Here is a 24,559-nt window from a genome sequence, read left to right on the forward strand (position 1 = left end):
ACAAAATGGCGTCCTCACTATATAGTGTCCTATATCATGAGTAGGGAGCGATTTCTGACACAGGGAATATTCCTTTAGCTATTTCTGTTTATTTTAAACACTTGATAACAAAGCAGCCATTTTGTTTTTCTCTACTCACGGTACCGTATATGAGTTGACATCCTAGTAGTAGAGTAGCCAATCAGAGCGTGCGATTGCTCATATCCAGTGAATGTAGATAGAATAAACTGCGATACAATATGTTGCTTAACAAAAAAATTAAAAGAGTATACAGTATATTGGCAAAGCCTAATGGTTAGAGAAGCAGCTTTGGGACCAAAAGGTCGCTGGTTCAATTCCCTGGACCAGCAGGAATGGCTGAAATGCCCTTGAGCAAGGCACCTAACCCCCAATTGCTCCCCAGGCTGCTCTGGGTATGTTGTATGTCGCTCTGGATAAGAGTGTCTGTTAAATACCTGTAATTTAATGTAATATATATCAGTGACTTTGGTGGGTTGAGTATTTAGAAACGGCTGATCTCCTGGGATTTTCACGCACAACAATTTGTAGATATTTACAGATACAAAAAAAATAATAATCTAGGAGTCAACAGGAGTTCTGTTGGTGGAAACACCACTCTTGATAACTACGCTGAGCAGAAAAGCATCTCAAGGCGCACAACATGTCAAACCTGGAAGCAGATGGGCTACAAGAACAGAAAACTACCCCGTATTTTACTCCTGTGAGCCAAGAACAGGAATGTGATGCTACAGTGGGCACAGGATCACTGAAACTGGACAGCTGAAGACACCGAAACGTTGTCTGGATGAAATAGATCCAGGTACAGTCAGTGGGACTGCGTTAGACCCCTTATGTATACAACATTATTTTAATGGAACATGCTGTAGAGACTTAACTGTATCGTTTCTCTTTAAAAGCTTGCCAAGGGGGCGTCGTGGCTCGGGTGGATGGGGCACCATACCATAAATCCGGGGACCCGGGTTCGATTCTGGCCTGAGGTCATTTCCCGATCCCTCCCCGTCTCTCTCTCCCGCTCATTTCCTGTCTCTACACTGTCCTATCCAATAATAAAGGTGAAAAAAGCCCAAAAAAATACCTTGGAAAAAAAAAGAAGCTTGCCAAGCCGTGCTTATTACCAGCTCACAGCTCCTTCTTATCTGGGAGACGGTAATAAGCATAACGTTTGACAATTTTCAACAGAAACAATCCAGTTAAGTCTCATCAGTCCATGTAGAACTTCTCTGCCAGTTGGTTTATTTGCCGTGTGATGAAAAAAGCATATTACTTCACGGTAATGAAGCATGAACTATATATGAACGCGATGCCGATTTGCTAAATCAACAGCTGACATGGGAGTGTAATGAAATATGGCCTTTTCTCTCTCATTTTTTTTTTTAAGAAACAGTGTTAACAGTGTTTTCGCCTCATATGAAAGTCCTGAGCATGGAAAACTGTTGTTTTCTCACCTAAAGCCATTTACAAACTTGTCCAAATGCGCTCACACTTATACGACACACTCAATTTCCACACACGAGTTTCTGTGAACACTTGAAGCCATAAGCCTCTTTGATCACAGTTCCTTTCAGCTTTATTATGAGTATAATAATAACAAAAACAGGACAATGGACATTTATTTTTGACATTAAAGCAACGTTTGCGGACCCTCAAAGGCTCACCACTGACTTATAAACTTCCTTTTGTGCACAAAGGACTCGGCTGTGTAATCTAATCTTTAGGCCAGATGGTTTTTATATGACTATGGTGCGTAAAAAACTTCTTAAAGGGTACGTCTGCCAAATTAAAGGCAAAGATCAAGCTCCTTATCCCAGATCAGCAGGGTTTCCTATATGACTGCAGGAATTAAAGCAGCAGTAAGCATCTTTTTAAGAACACTTCAGCTAATCTGCCATTATATTCTGATAGGTAGAACTTGAATAGATGCTCTGAGAGAAAATGTCTCTGGGAAAGCCTGGACTCAGCAAGCTTGACGGAGTAAGAGATGGACTACATCCTTGCCAACTTTACTGATTCATGCCCCGATTTTGACAGGTGAGTACCGTCTACGGATTTTCGTTCTAAAAATTATCGCCTTCCAAAATAATCAGTGAACACTGTCGGATTCGCTCTTCTGATCTTGCGCCAGCTGTTTTCGGTACAGGGGATACAAGTATACAGCGTCAAATATTCATATTAATTGAAGCCGAGAGTTAATGGAACGGCGCGATGATGATGATGTTGATCTAAATTGTATCGCTCTATCGTGCCATTCCAATGGTTCTCGTTATGGTTCTAGCCAATCAGCAATGGGGTCACATTTTACAACAAATCGCACCAGTATAAAAGTGTCACAAAGTGTGACAACGATTTGTTTCAAAATAAAAAAATAAATAAAAATAAAACAATTTGCACGTTTATAGTGATAAGCATATTGTGTAAATCATATGATATGGTGCTAACCCTCCAAAAATCCATTTTAATTCCAGCTTGTAATGCAACCAGGGCTTTGAACCGGTTCAAGGAACGAAAACGAAAACAGGGAACTTTTTGTATTTCACATGAAACAGAAACGAAACCAGAAACTTTATTATTTTTTATGTTCCGGAACAGAAACGCTTATTAAAAATAATGGTAACCGGTTAATACCGGTTTTTATTTCGTTCCTCAAAGTTTCCGTAGCCTACAAATAAAAAAAGTCATTCTTCTCCTGCGCAAGTTTCTATGACCCGCTGGGGTTCACTTCCTGTGTGACGTTCGCTGACTGAATGGAGAGAGCGGGAGGGTGGACTACTATCACGTCTCCACATCTTAAATAAGAGGTAAATATTGCAGTCTATCGTTATTCAAAAACGTCAATTTCGAACACGATATCAATATATTTGTCCACGTTAATGAGAGGCTCGCGAACATTAAATGACGTTAACCTCTGTTAGCCTATCAATGCATAGGGCCTGACTAGCTTTTGGTAACACACTAAACGAATTATCTTTCATTTTTGGCGCTTTTTCTGTTTGTGTAGATGGGAAGACATACTGAGAATCCAAATCGCCAACATTTGAAATAATAATTGTTTTGAATGATTTCTTGTCTTATTTAATGAAGGTTGTAATAGAATTAGCCTACATTTGGCTTAAGCTGGATGAGACAGAGACATAATTTTATAGCCATTTGTTAAACAGCTGACAGGGAACATAATTAACCGTTACGGGAACGAAATTTTTTTGTTCTAACCGGTTCGGGAACGTCTATTTAATGGTGGAACCCAAAACCGGAAACGTTAAAATTCCGTTTCTGTTCGGAACGAACCAATAGGAAAAAAATTCTGGTTCAAAGCCCTGAATGCAACAAAACAGGACAAACGCCAAGGGGGATGAATACTTTTGCAAGGCACTGTAACAGCTGATCCTGACTAGCTAACAAGCTCGCTATATGTTATCACATTACATTCGCTACAACTTTCATCTTAATCAATTATATTCCTGGGCAATCAAAGCATAGGACTGGGCATCGCCTGGAGCCTCCACGTCCCCGGTGGGCTTGCTAATAAATTTATGATTTGGACTCTACAGAAACCAGAGTGGGATAAAATAATAATAATAATAAAGCCTACAGTTACTGTTCTCCATCTGCCAAACTCTATTTAAAAATATTTACAATAAAGACAATCAGAGTGTGACTTAAGGTTTAGTTTTCAAGCTCGCTAGTCAAGCCAGAGACACACACTCTGATTCCCACCCTATATATGGACACGCAGCTCAACCTCTGGGCATTACAGCACTCTGGAGATCTCCAGAGGGTCTGACTCATTCACACAAGTGTTATTCTCCTTGCACAGCACGGAAGAGCTGCCAGACGCACTTCCTGTCCGTCCGAGAAACGACCTGGTTCTCGCGCTGTCATAACAGCTGCACGTTAAAAGTCCCAGCAAGCTGCTGTGTGAATGCAGCTGAACTGAATTGTGTTGTGCTTTTCCTTTTCTTGGCGAGATTTTCATGATCTCCATCGGGGAGGAGATAAGCTTGTTTTACAGTTGGCAGAGGAACTTCCGGACACCATGTGACAATGATGAGCGGAGTTTCTGTGGAACACCAATACACTCCTCTCCAAAACAGATGTACGGGGTTTATCCTCGCAAAACATTACAGACGCACGAAAAGTCCCTCACACTCCAACACATTCTGGAAACATTCCTTCACCCAGACATGCAGGACGATGACGGCGCGTCAACTATTTCTGTCAAGTTACAGTGATGGTGGTCCAAAAACTTCAACTGAAGCGTTCGTTTAATTAAGCCCTGATGATCGTTACACTAATCACTTCCAATCTGATACGGATTCATTATGATATCTGTCCAACTGCAATTATTATTATTATTATTATTATTATTATTATTATTATTATACACGGCAAATATAGGCGAATTTATCGAATATTTCTGATTAGATCACTAGAACTCAAATATAAGATTATTATCTTCCTTTTAAACACTTTTACTCATTTCAAGCTTTAAATTTTCTTATTCTGTTGGCAGATAATTTTGCTAAGTTTAAGCATTTAATTCTCGAAAGAAGTCAAATTATTTGCCAAAAGAATAAGAAAATTTAAAGCTTGGAACGAGTTAGTGTCTAAAAGTAAGCTAAATAATCTTATTCTATCCGCATTCACTGGATATGAGCAGTCGCGTGCTCTGATTGATTGGCTCCTCTACTACTCAGCTATCAGCTCATATACCATGAGTACAGAAAAACAAAATGGCGGAGCGTGTTCCTGAACCAACCGAGGACAAAATAAAAACTCTACTCGAAAACAAAACCACAAAAGTACAAAAAAAAGAGCAACAAAATATGGAACGAAAGTATCTGATGGTAAAAACTTATGGGTTTTTTTCAAGAATTATTATTAGAGATGCACCGATTGCAATTTTTTGGGCCGATTCCGATTTCCGATTTTCCATGGAGTGTGACCTGCCGATACCGATTTTGGCCGATTCCGATTTCATTTTTTCAAACCACTTCACAGCACACACAAAGACTATTTTCTTTTTATCTTTTCTTTAATAGAACATTCTGCCAGATTTTCAGTAATAAATTTTCAACACCTCAAAGGTTGAAAACAAACAAAAAGACATTGTTCTTTGTAAAATCTTTCTTCATGTTTGGTATTAACATATTAATTCCTGTAATAGGAAATTCACACAAACATTTTTTCTTTTCCCATCCAATATCTGGCACAAAAACAACTTCCCCCTCATATATTATTTGCCAACTGCTACGGAACACACTTTCATAAGCCTATTTACATCTGAAAACTTATGCCTTATAGAACAACCCATTTCTTCATTCAGTATCAAAATACAAAAATAATTTCCAGTCATACTTATACCACAGCCATTCTATCATCTTTGTCAAATGTGTATTTGTAGAGTAATTTCCAATGGAATCAAGTGCAACCAAGGTCGTAAAACAAACAAAAAGACATTTTTTTCTTTCTCTCTTTGTACAAATCTAACTAGATGTTTGGTAATAGGCTAACGTATTAATTCCTGTAATGGGAAATTCACACAACCACAAATGTTTTCTTCTTTTCACATCCAATATCTGGCACAAAAAAAAAAAATTAACTATCGTGAATTTTTTTTTTTGTTAACGGCGCGCGCCGGTGCTCGTTAGGCGCTCAGGACTGACACTGTTCTGCGCAAGCGCAACACAATCGCACTAGAAAGCATGTTCAAGCTGCCAGTGTAGCTGCAGCCTTTTTAGTTGCGAATTACGAGTATCTCCACTTTCATCTCTATGTGATACACAAGTTTTGATCGGCAGAAAATCGGCATATTTTAATTTTGACCGGCCGGTCGCCGGTCATGGCCGATCACGTGAAAATCGGCCGATTCCGATCGGCAGCCGGTCAATCGGTGCATCTCTGATTATTATTATTATTATTATTATTATTATTAGGTGGCATGGTGGTGTAGTGGTTAGCGCTGTCGCCTCACAGCAAGAAGGTCCGGGTTCGAGCCCCGTGGCCGACGAGGGCCTTTCTGTGTGGAGTTTGCATGTTCTCCCCGTGTCCGCGTGGGTTTCCTCCGGGTGCTCCGGTTTCCCCCACAGTCCAAAGACATGCAGGTTAGGTTAACTGGTGACTCTAAATTGAGCGTAGGTGTGAATGTGAGTGTGAATGGTTGTCTGTGTCTATGTGTCAGCCCTGTGATGACCTGGCGACTTGTCCAGGGTGTACCCCGCCTTTCGCCCGTAGTCAGCTGGGATAGGCTCCAGCTTGCCTGCGACCCTGTAGAACAGGATAAAGCGGCTACAGATAATGAGATGAGATGAGAAGAGTGCTCTGAGAGCACAATATCCCCCGCTGGCAACTATGCCATACTGTAACTGGTAAAATGCGTCCAAATTGAACGAAATAACAATATGCGTATTACCGACATATAACAAAGAATCCTGCCAAGTTTCATGAAATTCCTCCAAAAATTGTCAGAAGAGTTGATTTCAGAAGGTGAGCACCCTTCCCGGGACGGACGGACGGACGGACAGACGGACATCACCGCGACATAAAGTTTTTATTTATCGAATTTGCAGAAAATAAAAATAAAAATGCTCTGTCAAAATCCAGTGAACATGGATAGAACAAAACAGTTATTCCACTCAATCTGGTTGTACATGGCTTATAGCTATCGTCTCATGTACGGCTCGATTTTGTGGAATAACTGTTAATTTGATAAATTCACCCATACGAAAGATAAAAATACTTTTTCTTCACAAGATATCTTCTTTTTTTTGCAGTGTAGTTATGGTTATCCTCTACTGGCAGAGATCATGATTTCGAAATCTGCTTCTGGTTTCATCCCCAGTCCACCACCCCCACTAGCTAGCTCACTGGGGACAAAAAAAAGAAAAGTATGCACTTCAAATTGAGCTGAGGAGTCTGTGTGTGGCGGGTGGGAAGGTCATGGGAAGGCTGTGCTATATTGGGAGTCTCAGAAGCAAAGCAAATTTCCCAAAGCCTCTGTTTAAAAGAGCACGGATGATGAAAACACGCTGCTCGAGCTGACATACTGTTAGCGTTTAACGGAACAATCTTAAAGGTTGTTTGTACTTATCATTAGGGATATCAGTGCTGTTTCACATACATAGGTTATACTTCTGGGCTTCTGGTTATACAACAGCGCTATTGAATTTTTGTGGATGTTATCATTCAATATACATACATGTTATCAGTGGTGGACAGTAACGAAGTACATTTACTTGAGTACACTTTTTGAATATCTGTACTTTATTTTTTGTTGAAAACTTATGACTTTAACTTCACTATGTTTGAAAGACAAGTATCGTACTTTTCACTCCACTACATTTCTATCAAGGTCCTCGTTACTCGTTATTATGAAGCAGCTTTGAAAGTGGATGTTTTTTCTTTTCTTTTTCTTTTCTAAAACGTGATTGTTTTTTTCCCAGGTGACACTGAGACAGCCGATCAGTAATCACTAGGGTCACGTCACATCCATAGACTGGAAAAAATCAAGTTCAGTGATTTCTCCACAGCTTTATTTGAACAGCTTTATTTAGTTGATGGCCGAATGGAAGGAGGCGGTTCTTCTTGGGAATGAACGCGCTCATGGCCCATGAACCCATGTTTCAGTTTTCTGAAAGGATTAAAGATTTGTTTCATTTGAAATGTTTGCTTTGTTTGCTGAAAACGAACCACATCACGGCCTACAAAAACTCGCCGTCCGACCTGCAGAAGCATATTGAGGTGTGTAAACGTTTTATTCCAAGAGAAAGCTTGCAACGAAGTTGTCTGTGCTTTTAGAGCTAGCGATAACGTTGCAATAGCTATGCAGTCTGGTTAGTCAAATGACTTTCTATGGATTTGCCCACCAAGTTGACGTACGGTAGCCTTGTCCACGGCTAATGTTTACACACAACTTGGACACTGTTAGTTAGCATGTAAAAACGGAGTTACACTAACATGAATAACGTTAACTTATCCGAAGTCCTTTCAGAAATATGTTTGAGCATAATCTTGCCAAATAAACAGAATGTAGAAATCTTTCTTTTCTCGTAGCGTTAGCTACCCAATATGATTTCAAGTTTGAAAAGAGTTTGCTAGCATGTCAGGTGGAGTTTCACTGACTAGCTACGTAGCTTAACGTTAAACCACCATGATGGCACAGCATGCGTTCATTTTGTGAATTCGCATTTCTGCCTTTGGTAACGACATTAGGTTTTGTAAGTGTCGTGGCAATAATACAACAATGCGTTGACAGAAAATGTACTTTTAATACTTAAGTGTTTTTAAAAGCAAGTACTTCAGTACTTTAACTTGAGTCAAAATTTGACTGGAGAACTTTCACTTGTATCGGAGTCACATTTGACCAGCAGGATCTGGACTCTGACTTAAGTAATGAAGTTGGGTACTTGGTCCACCTCTGGCTGTGATGGCCATGTGTCCATTTAGGGTATTATCAACGTAATTGTGTCTTTTTTGTTTTTGTTTTATTAATTAATTCCTGTTCTCGAGATAAAGTTTGACACAAAGCATAACGATCGCTGCCTTCTAAACAATCATACAGCATTATAACAGCTTGCTCTAGTGACGCAGACTGAAAAGTGAAGGAGTTGTCATGTAAGAAGTTCATATTCTCTATGAGTAGTGCTGTTTTTGATACGATGCCTCCATTCCAATCCTATCAAGCATCATACTGTAGATTCAAGTTCAGCATGCTGGGATTAACTAATTACAGGGCACAAAATCACAACATTCTGATTCATATATAATTAAGTGCGCCGCCTTAGGATGAAAACATAATGCCTTGTTTTACATCTGCTCATGTGCGTGCGCATGCACGCAATGACATGTATAACCGCAAATCAATAGAAGAAGAAACCTTTATTTGTCACATGCACACAGTGAAATTCATCCTCTGCATTTAACCCATCTGAAGCAGTGAACACACACTTAGAGCAGTGGGCAGCCACACTAGAGCACCTGGGGAGCAGTCAAGGGTTCGGCATCTTGCTCAAGGGCACCTCAGCCCAAGGCCGCCCCACGTCAACCTGACTGCATGTCTTTGGATTGTGGGGGAAACCGGAGCACAACAACATGCAAACTCCACACAGAAAGGCCCTCACCTGGTGCTGGGTTCGAACCCGGAACCTTCTTGCTGTGAGGCGACATCTCTACAGCCAAATTATTATTATTTTAAAAAAGCACTGCATGCAAGAAATGCCTCCATCTCTCCTTATCATCCTCAGCACACACACTTATCAGTTTCCCAGAGCTTAATTGGATTTTACAACACAGTGCTCGAGCAAACAGACCGAAGGCAGTGCAGTACACTGCAAAAAATAAAAATCTTAGGAAGTTTATTTGTCTATTTTCAAGTCAAAACATCTAGCCACCCTTATTATAAGACATAATTGCCCAACAAGCAAAACCTCATTTAGCTAGAAAGGCTAGTTTTTAGACAGTCCATCCTGAAAATCTTGTATAGACAAAATGTCTTGAAAAAGTCTTATTTGGAGCACCTTTGAAAATAAAACAAGTTTTTTTAAAACAAGTAAGTACATTTTGGACATTTGTCAAATGCGGTTCATCTTGTTTCAAGAAAAAAAACAAAGTATGCTTGTTTTGGGAATAAATGAACTTTACGATTGAGATCCTTCTAGATGCTGTACACACTCTAGACCAGACAAGTGCCTTCAAAAAGGCTATGAGTGAGTGGAGGGCGTTTTAGTGAGGTCTTTTTGGAATGCTGTGAGTTAAGTTCAGTGGTTTTTGTTTGTTTGTTTGTTTGTTTGTTTGTTTGTTTGTTTTGTGCCTGATCTTGCAAACCCCTCGTACACTGCACTATTGCTTTGGCGTTGTGTAAGCACTGTAATTCAAAATGCGTAGACTTTTTTTTTTTTTTTTTTTTTTGGTGCCTGAGGTCCTGGGGAAGTGGAATCTTAAGACATGTTTTAATGTTTGAATGTTGAAATGGTAAAAAAAATAAACTTGTTCCAATGCTACACGTGTCGTCAACTTGATTCAAGATAGTCTCTGGTCTCATATCTAGAGTATTCTACTAATTACAGGTCACAAAAGGAGAATCTTTTAAGCTAGCAATGCTTAGTTGTAGAATTTAACAGTCCTAATATTAGTATATTTGTCTTAAATTCAGTTTTTACTGCTAAGACTTTGTCATGAATTTAAGTGAAATACCCTTAAAATGAAATAAATAAAAATGACTTGAATGGCTAAATGTAAGAAGTACGATCTTGTTATAAGAACTCATCTCATCTCATTATCTGTAGCCGCTTTATCCTGTTCTACAGGGTCGCAGGCAAGCTGGAGCCTATCCCAGCTGACTACGGGCGAAAGGCGGGGTACACCCTGGACAAGTCGCCAGGTCATCACAGGGCTGACACATAGACACAGACAACCATTCACACTCACATTCACACCTACGGTCAATTTAGAGTCACCAGTTAACCTAACCTGCATGTCTTTGGACTGTGGAGGAAACCGGAGCACCCGGAGGAAACCCATGCGGACACGGGGAGAACATGCAAACTCCGCACAGAAAGGCCCTCGCCGGCCACGGGGCTCGAACCCGGACCTTCTTGCTGTGAGGCGACAGCGCTAACCACTACACCACCATGCCACCTATTATTATTATTAGTAGTAGTAGTAATAATAATATCAGCTGGATTAGCTGAATCAGGAAGTCATGGATTACAACTTGAAAGTTCTTCCACACTCCAATCAACTCATCTCATCTCATCTCATCATCTCTAGCCGCTTTATCCTGTTCTACAGGGTTGCAGGCAAGCTGGAGCCTATCCCAGCTGACTACGGGCGAAAGGCGGGGTACACCCTGGACAAGTCGCCAGGTCATCACAGGGCTGACACATAGACACAGACAACCATTCACACTCACATTCACACCTACGGTCAATTTAGAGTCACCAGTTAACCTAACCTGCATGTCTTTGGACTGTGGGGGAAACCGGAGCACCCGGAGGAAACCCACGCGGACACGGGGAGAACATGCAAACTCCGCACAGAAAGGCCCTCGCCGGCCACGGGGCTCGAACCCGGACCTTCTTGCTGTGAGGCGACAGCGCTAACCACTACACCACCATGCCACCTATTATTATTAGTAGTAGTAGTAGTAATAATAATATCAGCTGGATTAGCTGAATCAGGAAGTCATGGATTACAACTTGAAAGTTCTTCCACACTCCAATCAACTCATCTCATCTCATCTCATCATCTCTAGCCGCTTTATCCTGTTCTACAGGGTTGCAGGCAAGCTGGAGCCTATCCCAGCTGACTACGGGCGAAAGGCGGGGTACACCCTGGACAAGTCGCCAGGTCATCACAGGGCTGACACATAGACACAGACAACCATTCACACTCACATTCACACCTACGGTCAATTTAGAGTCACCAGTTAACCTAACCTGCATGTCTTTGGACTGTGGGGGAAACCGGAGCACCCGGAGGAAACCCACGCGGACACGGGGAGAACATGCAAACTCTGCACAGAAAGGCCCTCGCCGGCCACGGGGCTCGAACCCGGACCTTCCTGCTGTGAGGCGACAGCGCTAACCACTACACCACCGTGCCGCCCGTTATAAGAACTATTTTGAGTTAATCAGATCTCGCATAATAAGTTCCCCAATCTTATTTTGGAATGATTTCATCTAAAAACAGGTTAGATTTTTCATCTTCCTTTAAGAAATCTTCCCAAGTCAAATTTGACTAGTTCCATTGGCAGATTTTTTTTCACCTGTTTCAAGCAAATTATGCTTTGTTTTAATCTTTTATTTCTTATTTTTGAAAGGCCTTTTTTTTTTGCAGTGTACCAGCTGTGTGCAACATCTTATGTCTTTTTTTTTTTCTCCTTTTCCTCCCTTGTGCATGGGCAGGGAGCCACGTGAATGCCATTATATCCGCGCTGCATGCTGCATCTTCTGTGTTCTCTCTGATTCGATTTTACAAATTGCATCAACGTCACTTCAAATAGCTCTTCTGCTTGCTTAGACACGCCCTCCCTCCCCCCACGCCCACGTGACACTAAACCGTCCTCGTACACAGCTGATGACTTTTCGTGTCATTTGTCTTTTATATCGGATGACCTTCAGTCGGGCACGCGCGCAAGATGCTCAGGCTACCGGTATACCGGGGCACATTTGAATGCGCGTGCACTCTGTCTGTCTGTGCGCTCCAGACGCGCGCGTGCTGCACGACGCAGTTCTTGCATCCTGGCACGAGCGTTTCATACGGCTCATGGAGAACGTTCAGAAATGATTTATCTCATCTGTAGTGCATCTAAAACACACACACACACACTTAAAGATGTGCATCCAAATAGCTGCGTCTTCCTGCAGGTGTCATAGTGAAGAAAACATTGTGTGTGGCCTCCAAGGTGTTGCATTAGATCTCACGCAGAATGCATGATCCACAAGCATCAGACAGAGGAAACTCACCGGCTCTGCGGGATCCAGGCTGCGGGCTGAGGTGGTAGGAAAAGCGCATGGTCTTGAACTGGCTGGAGAAGGTCTGGTGCGGGTCGGATGGAGGCGGCAGCGGTGGCGGTGGAGGGCTGAAGCCGATCAGCGCGCTCCTGGGCCGGTTCAGGTGCATGCCTGCGCGCCTGCAATCACGTTTGCAGGGCAGGAACACGGGTTTGACACTTCTAATAGGCAAGGTGAGATAATGCGCACACACTCAAGCATACAAAAAAAAAGAATCACAGTCCTCAAAGAGGTGCGCTTCTGCCTCCAGGTGCCCTTCCGAGCTTCGCGTCCAGACCGGATTGTCCCGGTTGCTCGGTCGCGATCTGGAAGCTGAACAGGGTCCAAGTCAAACGGTAGCAATCCGCCGGTGTGCCATCCAGCCGCAGAGTCAAAATCCCATCCGAGGCCCTGTGGACGGCGTCAAACTCCATCAAAGAGAGCGGTTCTGTTCTGTCCCTCTGTCCTTCTGTCCCTCTCTCTCTCTGCTCTGTTCAGCCCATATAACATAAAACCTAGGATTACGTGACTGATTAGTTATTTTAGGGAAATAAACAAAATGCGCATTTTGTTTTCAAATAAAAAGCGCGCGCGCGTGTGCGCTTTTATGTTCAATAAGAGTCGTTACACTCCACCTTTGATGTTCTCTTCCAATAACCCAAGACTGCAAGACTCCTTCTGGTTGCCATCGTGTCACACAAAAACCACCAAAGAAGAGAAGAAAAGACGTGGAACAATTACCGCAAACAATCCCAAAAAGTTTCTTAATCCATCTTGCTGCCACGTCTTTGTTGAAAAAGCAGGCCTGGAGGAATAATCGAGCCTACAGCCGACGACTAAGTGCCAGAAACAGAACAATAGCCATGTCAAAAGTTGCTTCCCGTTAATTCGCACCGACGTTTAAGCAGAAGTTGAGCGCGCGCTCCGGCTCGTGGGGCCGTTAACGTCTCCACACACTCCAGTCGGGGAAATGTGCACACTCAGCTGCTTCAACCAAACCTCCAAACCCTCCAAACCTCTCCGATCCGCATGATGAGCGTCTCCTAAATGCGCTTTATCTTCACTGCTAGAAATAAACCATGAAGCTCGTGAGTCAAATCCAGGTGCGTTTTTATTATTATTATTATTATGATTATTATGATTATTATTATCTCGACTCGTTGTGTCCTCCGGTGTGTATACAGTCAGATCCCAACTCCAAAGTGCCCTCCGAGTTCCCAGCTCCTTCCTCCTGGATCCTTTCTCCCTCCTGTGCGCTTTACTCCGAGGTGATGTGAGATTCAAAACCGAATCGGTTCCTTTTGATCGAATCGTTTAACTGAGTCGGTTCAGCAGGAATAAGGAATCAAAATTCGTGACGCTCTTGTTTGTTTGTTTGTTTGTTTGTTTGTTTTATTGATATGCTGATTGTTAGCTGTGATATGTCACAGTTAAAATCAATATATCAGAGTTAATAGGTTATGGCCAGGATATCAGGCTAATGAATCAAATCAATCATCTTAGCCACAAAAATGAATCATGAGTCAACTGGAACAACACAATACTGTAGGTTGTTGGGTTTTTTTAGACAGCTGGTCGTTGAATCAAACAAACACTCGGATAGTTTGATTCATATAAACTGGTTGATTGAAAAGAATCGAATCAGGACAAGTGAAAAAAGTGTTAAATCGTAGAACAAAACAACATTGTTGCTCTTTGCGACTCACTTACTGATTCAGTGAATGATTCTTTTGAATGAATCGATTCACAAGTACTAATAGAAAAGAAAGAAAGCACAACTTGATTCATCACACACTTGGGAAATTTCCTCTCTGCATTTAACCCATCTGAAGCAGTGAACACACACATACGTGAACAATGAGCACACACACACATATCCAGAGCAGTGGGCAGCCATGCTAACAGCGCCCGGGGAGCAGTTGGGAGTTAGGTGCCTCGCTCAAGGGCACCCCAGCCCAAGGCTGTCCTTGGCTGTGCATGTCTTTGAACTGTGGGGGAAACCAGAGAACCCAGAGGAAACCCACGCAGACACAGGGAGAACATGCAAACTCCACACAGAAAGGCCCTCGCCGACCGCTGGGTTCGAACCCAGAACCTTCTTGCGCATCACTATTGTTCTTCTATGCATTTCTTATTAGTGATGCAGTGCAGAGCACGCATCACTATTGTTCTGTGAGGCGACCGTGCCACCCATATAAGTTGCAACTATTCATTCATTCATTCATTCATTCATTCATTCATACTATGTTGACATATTGTGTAGTTCTCCATGTTAGATGCCTTATTATTTTGTGAATTATAGTCACAAATTAGGTGGCATGGTGGTGTAGTGGTTAGCGCTGTCGCCACACAGCAAGAAGGTCCGGGTTCGAGCCTCGTGGCCGGCGAGGGCCTTTCCGTGCGGAGTCTGCATGTTGTCCGCGTGGGTTTCCTCCGGGTGCTCTGGTTTCCCCCACAGTCCAAAGACATGCAGGTTAGGTTAACTGGTGACTCTAAATTGACCGTAGGTGTGAATGTGAGTGTGAATGGTTGTCTGTTTCTATGTGTCAGCCCTGTGATGACCTGGCGACTTGTCCAGGGTGTACCCCGCCTTTCGCCCGTAGTCAGCTGGGATAGGCTCCAGCTTGCCTGCGACCCTGTAGAACAGGATAAAGCTGCTAGAGATGATGAGATGAGGCTATGTTTTTGTTTGAAGGTTGTCTAAGCAAAACTGAGTTACTCTAAAAGTGCAAAATTTTCTACAGACTATATCACTGCTGATTCAATCAGTGGTGGTAAATCAAATGAATCGAATCAGTGAACAGTGAGTCATAATAAGAGTCAATACACATCCAACTCCTCACACTACTGCATCTATATGATATGACATGAATCTAGATGATAAAGTAGTTAAAGGCCCACTATGCTAATATTATTTTGTCACAGTAACTACTTAGTGCCCTAGAATGCAGTTTGGGACACACCCCTCTGACATATGAAACCAGGAGCTAAACCCTCCTCCTCCTCCTCCTCCTCCTCCTCCTCAACCTCTGCTTTTCCCAAAGTCTGTTTCTCATTTGGGTTTTTTTTCTCCCTCCCCCCAGTCTATGGGTTTTAGGCTTGAAATTTGATGCGAAGAAAAACTCTGAGAGGATTTGAAAGAATCTCTCTCTCTCTCTCTCTCTCTCTCTGTGTTGAAAAAATTTTTGAACACAGCACTTATTTTATGGCCTGATGTGTCCTAATAGACGGGGTGATGGGTTATATTCCCTGAGTGGAGTATTTACTGGCAATAAATAAAATCTACATGGCCTGAGTAGAAGGAAGCGAGAAGGATGGCAACAGAAGCTGACCGAGGACATGACCTCTTCTGATCTAACTCCGAGTTAAGCTCTAGGACCTCTAACTGGAAAAAGAAGTAAAAAAAAAAAAGAGCAGAGATTATTTGCGTAGTTATTAAACTATATGTGGTCCAAAATCAGATGTACTCTGATTAGATTATACAACTACACAGCAAGTGGTTAGCGCTATCGCCTCACAGCAAGAAGGTCCGGGTTCGAGCCCCGTGGCCGGCGAGGGCCTTTCTGTGCGGAGTTTGCATGTTCTCCCCGTGTCCGCGTGGGTTTCCTCCGGGTGCTCCGGTTTCCCCCACAGTCCAAAGACATGCAGGTTAGGTTAACCGGTGACTCTAAATTGACCGTAGGTGTGAATGTGAGTGTGGTTGTCTGTGTCTATGTGTCAGCTCTGTGATGACCTGGCGACTTGTCCAGGGTGTACCCCGCCTTTCGCCCGTAGTCAGCTGGGATAGGCTCCAGCTCGCCTGCGACCCTGTAGAACAGGATAAAGCAGCTACAGATAATGAGATGAGATGAGAACTACACAGCAAGCGAAACCATCTTCAATATCGTCAAATGTAGTGTATCTATTACAGGGGCCTAGCTGGGGGGGTCCTGGGGTGCCCGTGACCCCCCCCCCTTTGTCGGACCATACATTTTTTCAATAGCCGCATAAGAATATTAGAAAAGTGCCCACTGTAATTTTTCTAACTTTTTTTTTTAAACTAGATTGTCACCTCAGCCTCATTAGCGTTTCTATAACCTTGTATGGACTTTCTGTGGTTGTGGGCGCGAAAACCCAGTTCTGCGCAAGCGCAACACGATCGCACTAGAAAGCATGGTCAAGCTGCCAGTGTAGCTGCAGTCTTTTTAGTTGCGAATTATGAGTATTTCCTCGTGTTAATAATTCACCATGTCAAAACAAGCGAAACTTTCCTCCTTCTTTCGACATGAAGAGAGGTAAGCAATTTATTATATATATTTTTTTCCATCAAAGTTGCATTTTGTGGCTTCGAAGTTAAGTTTTAGTGCCGTTTCTAGAACACAACATCAAGAAAACGTGGAAGAAACAGCAATAATGGAAGAGCCGGTTTCTAAGCAACCTAAAACTAGCATATTTGTTAGATATTTTTCATAGTTCTATTCTAGTACTAAGTCAAATTTTTTATGATAAAACAGACTCAAAACAAGATGCATCATCGCTTTCGGCAGACCAAGAAACACCGGCCCAAGCGGCAGTTGCCGGTGAGTGAGCGAGCTTGGTTTGCTTATGCTATGGTCGCCGTTGTTTGGTTTGATAGAATTGGCCCAAAACATGAGTACGGTCAGTAAGCTCAACCATTCTTTTTGGTCGATGTAGGCTTTTTTGATTTGCCAGATGAAATAATCTTGAAGGTTATGAAGCACGTACCGCTCTCGGCAGTGTTCCATAGCTTGTCGAGTACCTGCAAAAGGCTGCTGCGGCTATCTCACACGGTTGTGTTATGGAAACGTTTCACGTTACAAGATACAGGACGTCCTCCTTTCTACGCCATCCATAGTTTTAAGAGCATTTTTGAGAGGCATTGTACTCATTTTCACCATCTTCTGAACAACATTTCACCTTTCAATTTAGTAAATTCAATCTTACACAAAGATATGTACTCAGGCTGCCAGTCAGTGTGTGACACACACACACCGAAAAATCCTAGCTACACCCCTGTTATTACGGTATATCCTGTTATGAGATTCAAACAAATAAACATTTGTACTCATTTCAAGCTTGAAATGTTCCATTGGCAAATGATTTTGGGAATTACGCCTCGAAATAGGTTGAACGATCTTATATTGTGTTTACAGTAACCCTGGAAGAGGAAATACTAGATCAGTTTGACGATATTCTGTTAATCAGTATAATCAGTTCGACTATATTCTAAGGCGGCCCTTAATTCCAAAAGGAATATGAAGGAATTGTAGAGAATTTTATATATTTATTTCGTAAATACGCAAGTGATTATAGAAAATCGCATGCGCTGATTGGTCGAGAAATTCGCACTATTTCTCGATAATCACCTCGAGCGACTCAGCAAAATGGCGGCCAATCGCTTCGTCACCGTAAGTGAGGAAGAATTACAAATGATGAAAGAAAATGCGACTTCATCTCGGTTATTATTCACCGATATTCACTTCACCTTTGGCGAAAAGTTGTTAAATATAAATACACCGATCAGCCATAAGGACCACTGACAGGTGAAGAAGTGAATTACATTGATTATGTCATTACAATGGCACCTGTTAAGGGGTGGGATATATCAGGCAGCAAGAAAGAGAACAGTCAGGTATTGTTGGAAGCAGGAAAAATGGGCAAGTATAAGTGAGAGACTTTAACAAGGGTCAAATTGTGATGGCTAGATGACTGGGTCTGAACATCTCCAAAATGGCACATCTTTTTGTTTTAGCCAGCGTTTACTTTTTCAGCAGTTTGTGCTACAGGAGCTCTTCAGTTCTTCTGGATTGGACCATATGGGCTAGCCTTCGTGCCCCATGAGAATCAATGAGCCTTCGACACCCATGACCCTGTCACCAGTTCACCGTTTGTCCTTTGGATCCTTGGACCACTTTTGGTTGGTACTAACCACGGCATACCAGGAACACCCTACAAGATGTGCCATTTTGGAGATGCTCAGACCCAGGCATCCAGCCATCACAATTTGGCCCTTGTCAAAGTCGTTTGCTTATGTTTGCCCATTTTTCCTGCTTCCAGCACATCAACTTCAAGAACTGACTGTTCTCTTTCTTGCTGCCTGATATATCCCACCCCTCGACAGGCGCTATTGTAATGACATAATCAGTGTTATTCATTTCTTCACCTGTCAGTGGTTTTCAGAGGTGGACAGTAACGAAGTACATTTACTTGAGTACTGTACTTAAGTACACTTTTTGAGTATCTGTACTTTACTTGAGTATTTTTTTTGGAAACTTATGACTTTAACTTCACTTCATTTGAAAGACAAATATCGTACTTTTCACTCCACTACATTTCTATCAAGGTCCTCGTTACTCATTATTATGAAGCAGCTTTGAAAGTGGATTTTTTTTTCTTTTCTTTTCTAAAACGTGATTGTTTTTTTCCCAGGTGACACTGAGAGCCGATCAGTAATCACTAGGGTCACGTCATGTCCATAGACTGGAAAAAATCAAGTTCATTGATTTCTCCACAGCTTTATTTGAACAGCTTTATTTAGTTGATGGCCAAATGGAAGGAGGCGGTTCTTCTTGGGAATGAACGCGCTCATGGCCCATGAACCCATGTTTCAGTTTTCTGAAAGGATTAAAGATTTGTTTCATTTTAAATGTTTGCTTTGTTTGCTGAAAACGAACCACATCACGGCCTACAAAAACTCGCCGTCCGACCTGCAGAAGCATATTCAGGTATATAAACGTTTTATTCCAAGAGAAAGCTTGCAACAAAGTTGTCTGTGCTTTTAGAGCTAGCGATAACGTTGCAATAGCTATGCAGTCTGGTTAGTCAAACGACTCTCTACGGATTTTCCCGCCAAGTTGCCATTGTCTTGTCCACAGTTAACGTTTACACATAGCTAGTTAACTTGGACACTGTTAGTTAGCATGTAAAAACGGAGTTACGCTAACATGAATAACGTTAACTTATCTGAAGTCCTTTCAGAAATATGTTTTAGCATAATCTTGCCAAATAAACAGAATGTAGAAATCTTTCTTTTCTAGTAGCGTTAGCTACCCAATATGATTTCGAGTTTGAAAAGAGTTTGCTAGCATGTCAGGTGGAGTTTCACTGACTAGCTACGTAGCTTAACGTTAAACCACCATGATGGCACAGCATGCGTTCATTTTATGAATTCACATTTCTGTCTTTGGTAACGGCGTTAGGTTTTGTAAGCGTTGTGGCAATAATACAACGATGCGTTGACAGAAAATTTACTTTTAATACTTAAGTATTTTTAAAAGCAAGTACTTCAGTACTTTAACTTGAGTAAAAATTTGACTGGAGAACTTTCACTTGTATCGGAGTAACATGTAACCAGCAGGATCTGTACTTAAGTAATGAAGTTGGGTACTTGGTCCACCTCTGGTGGTTTTAATGTTATGGCTGATCAGTGTGCATGTAGACACAAACAAAAAAATCTTATTTTTCTGCCTAATGTTTCTTTCATCAGTCTGTCAATAAAACCCGGGTTGAAATTTACGCACAAAGTTCATATTTTCAGAAAGCAAGTGCGTAAGGATAAGGTTATATTTGTTACAAGACTTTAAGGTTAAAGTATAATATCTGAAGTAAAATCTGCAATTTAAAAAAAAAAATTTTTTTTGATCAATTAACAGCCAGACTGCATTCCAATTCCTGGTGTTCAACACAGTTTGTCTAGCTGATAATTAATTTATTTATTCACATTGGAATATTTAAAATAACTGTCTACATGTAAAAATAAATCCAGCATTTTATATATTGATTCATTTAAATGGATAAACGCAGGTTTATTTGTGTTACACAGTGTCCCAGGTGTCTCCTTTAATGACCACACACGCAAAAAAAAAAAAAAACACCCGAACGCAACATGCCATACAAAGCAACTTCTTTCTCGTAAATGCATCAACGATTAAAACAGTCCAGGTTTAATTTCAAGGTCAAGCAGGCACAAAGAGCTTTCCAGAAATGAAAACAGGATTGGAAAGGAGAAACATGCAAAGACTTGTGTATGTCGTGTAAAATAGTGAATTATGACTGGAAGTGGGCGGCACGGTGGTGCCGGTTAGCGCTGTCGCCTCACAGCAAGAAGGTCCTGGGTTCGAGCCCCGGGGCCGGCGAGGGCCTTTCTGTGCGGAGTTTGCATGTTCTCCCCGTGTCCGCGTGGGTTTCCTCCGGGTGCTCCGGTTTCCCCCACAGTCCAAAGACATGCAGGTTAGGTTAACTGGTGACTCTAAATTGACCGTAGGTGTGAATGTGAGTGTGAATGGTTGTCTGTGTCGATGTGTCAGCCCTGTGATGACCTGGCGATTTGTCCAGGGTGTACCCCGCCTTTCGCCCGTAGTCAGCTGGGATAGGCTCCAGCTTGCCTGCGACCCTGTAGAAGGATAAAGCGGCTAGAGATAATGAGATGAGATGACTGGAAGTCAAAGGAGATGCCTGGATGGAAATGTTCACTGTAGACTAAAACAGAAATGAACATGATGACCTGCGGTTTGATTTTAAATACAATTAAAAAAAAAAGGTTTGATCAGGTACATGAAGTGTCTGGAAATTTCTACGTTTTCTAGAAATTTCCAAAGACGAAACTATGACGTCACAACCTTTTTCGGGTGGATTTTTTTTTTGGGTCACAAAAAACATCCATGGAGTCTTCTGAAAGGTAGTTCAGAAGAACGAAGTTCTTCTAAGAACTAACAAAGTTCTGGTAGTTGATGTACAACCCCGATTCCAAAAAAGTTGGGACAAAGTACAAATTGTACATAAAAACGGAATGCAATAATTTACAAATCTCAAAAACTGATATTGTATTCACAATAGAACATAGACAACATATCAAATATCGAAAGTGAGACATTTTGAAATTTCATGCCAAATATTGGCTCATTTGAAATTTCATGACAGCAACACATCTCAAAAAAGTTGGGACAGGGGCAATAAGAGGCTGGAAAAGTTAAAGGGACAAAAAAGGAACAGCTGGAGGACCAAATTGCAACTCATTAGGTCAATTGGCAATAGGTCACTAACATGACTGGGTATAAAAAGAGCATCTTGGAGTGGCAGTGGCTCTCAGAAGTAAAGATGGGAAGAGGATCACCAATCCCCCTAATTCTGCGCCGACAAATAGTGGAGCAATATCAGAAAGGAGTTCGACAGTGTAAAATTGCAAAGAGTTTGAACATATCATCATCTACAGTGCATAATATCATCAAAAGATTCAGAGAATCTGGAAGAATCTCTGTGCGTAAGGGTCAAGGCCGGAAAACCATACTGGGTGCCCGTGATCTTCGGGCCCTTAGACGGCACTGCGTCACATACAGGCATGCTTCTGTATTGGAAATCACAAAATGGGCTCAGGAATATTTCCAGAGAACATTATCTGTGAACACAATTCACCGTGCCATCCGCCGTTGCCAGCTAAAACTCTATAGTTCAAAGAAGAAGCCGTATCTAAACATGATCCAGAAGCGCAGACGTCTTCTCTGGGCCAAGGCTCATTTAAAATGGACTGTGGCAAAGTGGAAAACTGTTCTGTGGTCAGACGAATCAAAATTTGAAGTTCTTTATGGAAATCAGGGACGCCGTGTCATTCGGACTAAAGAGGAGAAGGACGACCCAAGTTGTCATCAGCACTCAGTTCAGAAGCCTGCATCTCTGATGGTATGGGGTTGCATTAGTGCGTGTGGCATGGGCAGCTTACACATCTGGAAAGACACCAATGCTGAAAGGTATATCCAGGTTCTAGAGCAACATATGCTCCCATCCAGACGACGTCTCTTTCAGGGAAGACCTTGCATTTTCCAACATGACAATGCCAAACCACATACTGCATCAATTACAGCATCATGGCTGCGTAGAAGAAGGGTCCGGGTACTGAACTGGCCAGCCTGCAGTCCAGATCTTTCACCCATAGAAAACATTTGGCGCATCATAAAACGGAAGATACGACAAAAAAGACCTAAGACAGTTGAGCAACTAGAATCCTACATTAGACAAGAATGGGTTAACATTCCTATCCCTAAACTTGAGCAACTTGTCTCCTCAGTCCCCAGACGTTTACAGACTGTTGTAAAGAGAAAAGGGGATGTCTCACAGTGGTAAACATGGCCTTGTCCCAACTTTTTGGAGATGTGTTGTTGTCATGAAATTTAAAATCACCTAATTTTTCTCTTTAAATGATACATTTTCTCAGTTTAAACATTTGATATGTCATCTATGTTCTATTCTGAATAAAATATGGAATTTTGAAACTTCCACATCATTGCATTCCATTTTTATTTACAATTTGTACTTTGTCCCAACTTTTTTGGAATCGGGGTTGTATCCCAGTTATACCACAGGGCTGCTAAATTCTCCATTCTGATTGGTCAGAAGGTGTTGATTCATTTTCCCGAACAGTAGCTCTGACAGTAGTTCCGGCTGAAAGGCAAATCACAGGTTTATATATTAATGCGCTTGTTTTAATCCGCTTGGTAAGTCTGACGTCAGTAGCCATTTCCAGGGCCAAACACCTACTTAGCATTGCCAATGTCGGGATTTTGTCACGCGATTTGGTGATTTTATTTTTTTATACTCCTTTAGAGAATTTAATTTAAGAAAACAACAACAAACAACAAGTGACAAATCTAGCGACTTTTTCAGCACCCATTAGTGACTGTCCCAACTCTATATGGCTCTCGTCACATCACAGCCTGTTATATGAGTTTAGAAATCAGGTTCATTCGACTCATAGTGTAACACCTGACTTGCATTTGCGACCAATCACTGATCGCCACTGTTAGCCCCACACTCTCACCTTGTTGTAAACTTTCTTTTTGGACATATATAACAGTTATTCCACGAAACCGAGTCGTACATGAGCTGATAGCCGACGAGGCACGTAGCACTGAGTTGGCTATAAACCATGTACGACGAGATTGAATGGAATAACTGATTTATTCGATCCACATTCACTGGATTTTGAGAAACCGAGCATTTTTATTTTTAGCAAATTCGATAAATAAAAACTTTATACAAAACGTCCAACCAAATTATTTCCGCTTAGAATGTAAACAAACCTGCAAAATCACAGGAACAATTTGTGAAAAATGCTAAATTCTGGAAAAATTAGAAAAAAGATATGTTCTTCTCATCCAATACTTTTATTCCATATTTTGTTGCTTTTTTTTTTTTTTAAGTATTCTTTGGGGTTTTGTTTTCAGATAGAGTTTTTATTTCGTCCTCGGTTGGTTCAGCAACACGTTCCGCCATTTTGTTTTTCTTTACTCATGGTATATGAGCTGATAGCCTAGTAGTAGAATAGAGTAGCCAATCAGAGCGCATGATTGCTCATATCCAGTGAATGTGGATAGAATAATACAGTTTATAAGTACTAAAAGTGAGGCACGGTGGTGTAGTGGTTAGCGCTGTCGCCTCACAGCAAGAAGGTCCGGGTTCGAGCCCCATAGCCGGCGAGGGCCTTTCTGTGCGGAGTTTGCATGTTCTCCCCGTGTCCGCGTGGGTTTCCTCCGGGTGCTCCGGTTTCCCCCACAGTCCAAAGACATGCAGGTTAGGTTAACTGGTGACTCTAGATTGACCGTAGGTGTGAATGTGAGTGTGAATGGTTGTCTGTGTCTATGTGTCGGCCCTGTGATGACCTGGCGACTTGTCCAGGGTGTACCCCGCCTTTCGCCCGTAGTCAGCTGGGATAGGCTCCAGCTTGCCCGCAACCCTGTAGAAGGATAAAGCGGCTAGAGATAATGAGATGAGATGAACAGATTGCACCGTTGTTGTTTTTTTAGCTTATATAACTCGGTTTTTTTTAAACATTTTCTTAACTCCAAGAGAGAAAAAATGAAAATCTGGTGATGGAACTATTGTTTAAAGCTGCTATAATGCAAGTGATACCAGTGAATATCTCTTGGATATTCAACAACATTAAATATAAGTATAATTGTATCAAATACATATCATTGTTTTGATAAATCATTAGTGTTAGCAGGTTGCTGTGGTATAAAAGGAATAAAACATTATGAAATGTATTCTTATGGGAAACTAAT

General features: G+C 41.8%; 1 protein-coding gene across 1 annotated transcript in view; it reads right to left on the reverse strand.

Annotated features, from left to right (window-relative positions):
• Nucleotides 1-13,732, reverse strand: part of fgd1 (FYVE, RhoGEF and PH domain containing 1) — a 137,940-nt gene extending 124,208 nt beyond the window's left edge. Inside the window, exon 1 of the mRNA XM_060932446.1 lies at nucleotides 12,480-13,732. Within this exon, the coding sequence (XP_060788429.1) occupies nucleotides 12,480-12,636 (157 nt within the window). The 5' untranslated portion in view covers nucleotides 12,637-13,732. The remainder of the gene's footprint in view (nucleotides 1-12,479) is intronic.
• Between the last annotated feature and the right edge of the window lie 10,827 nt (nucleotides 13,733-24,559).

This window comes from Neoarius graeffei, chromosome 10 (genome assembly GCF_027579695.1).
Source record: "Neoarius graeffei isolate fNeoGra1 chromosome 10, fNeoGra1.pri, whole genome shotgun sequence".
Lineage (NCBI taxonomy): Eukaryota > Metazoa > Chordata > Actinopteri > Siluriformes > Ariidae > Neoarius > Neoarius graeffei.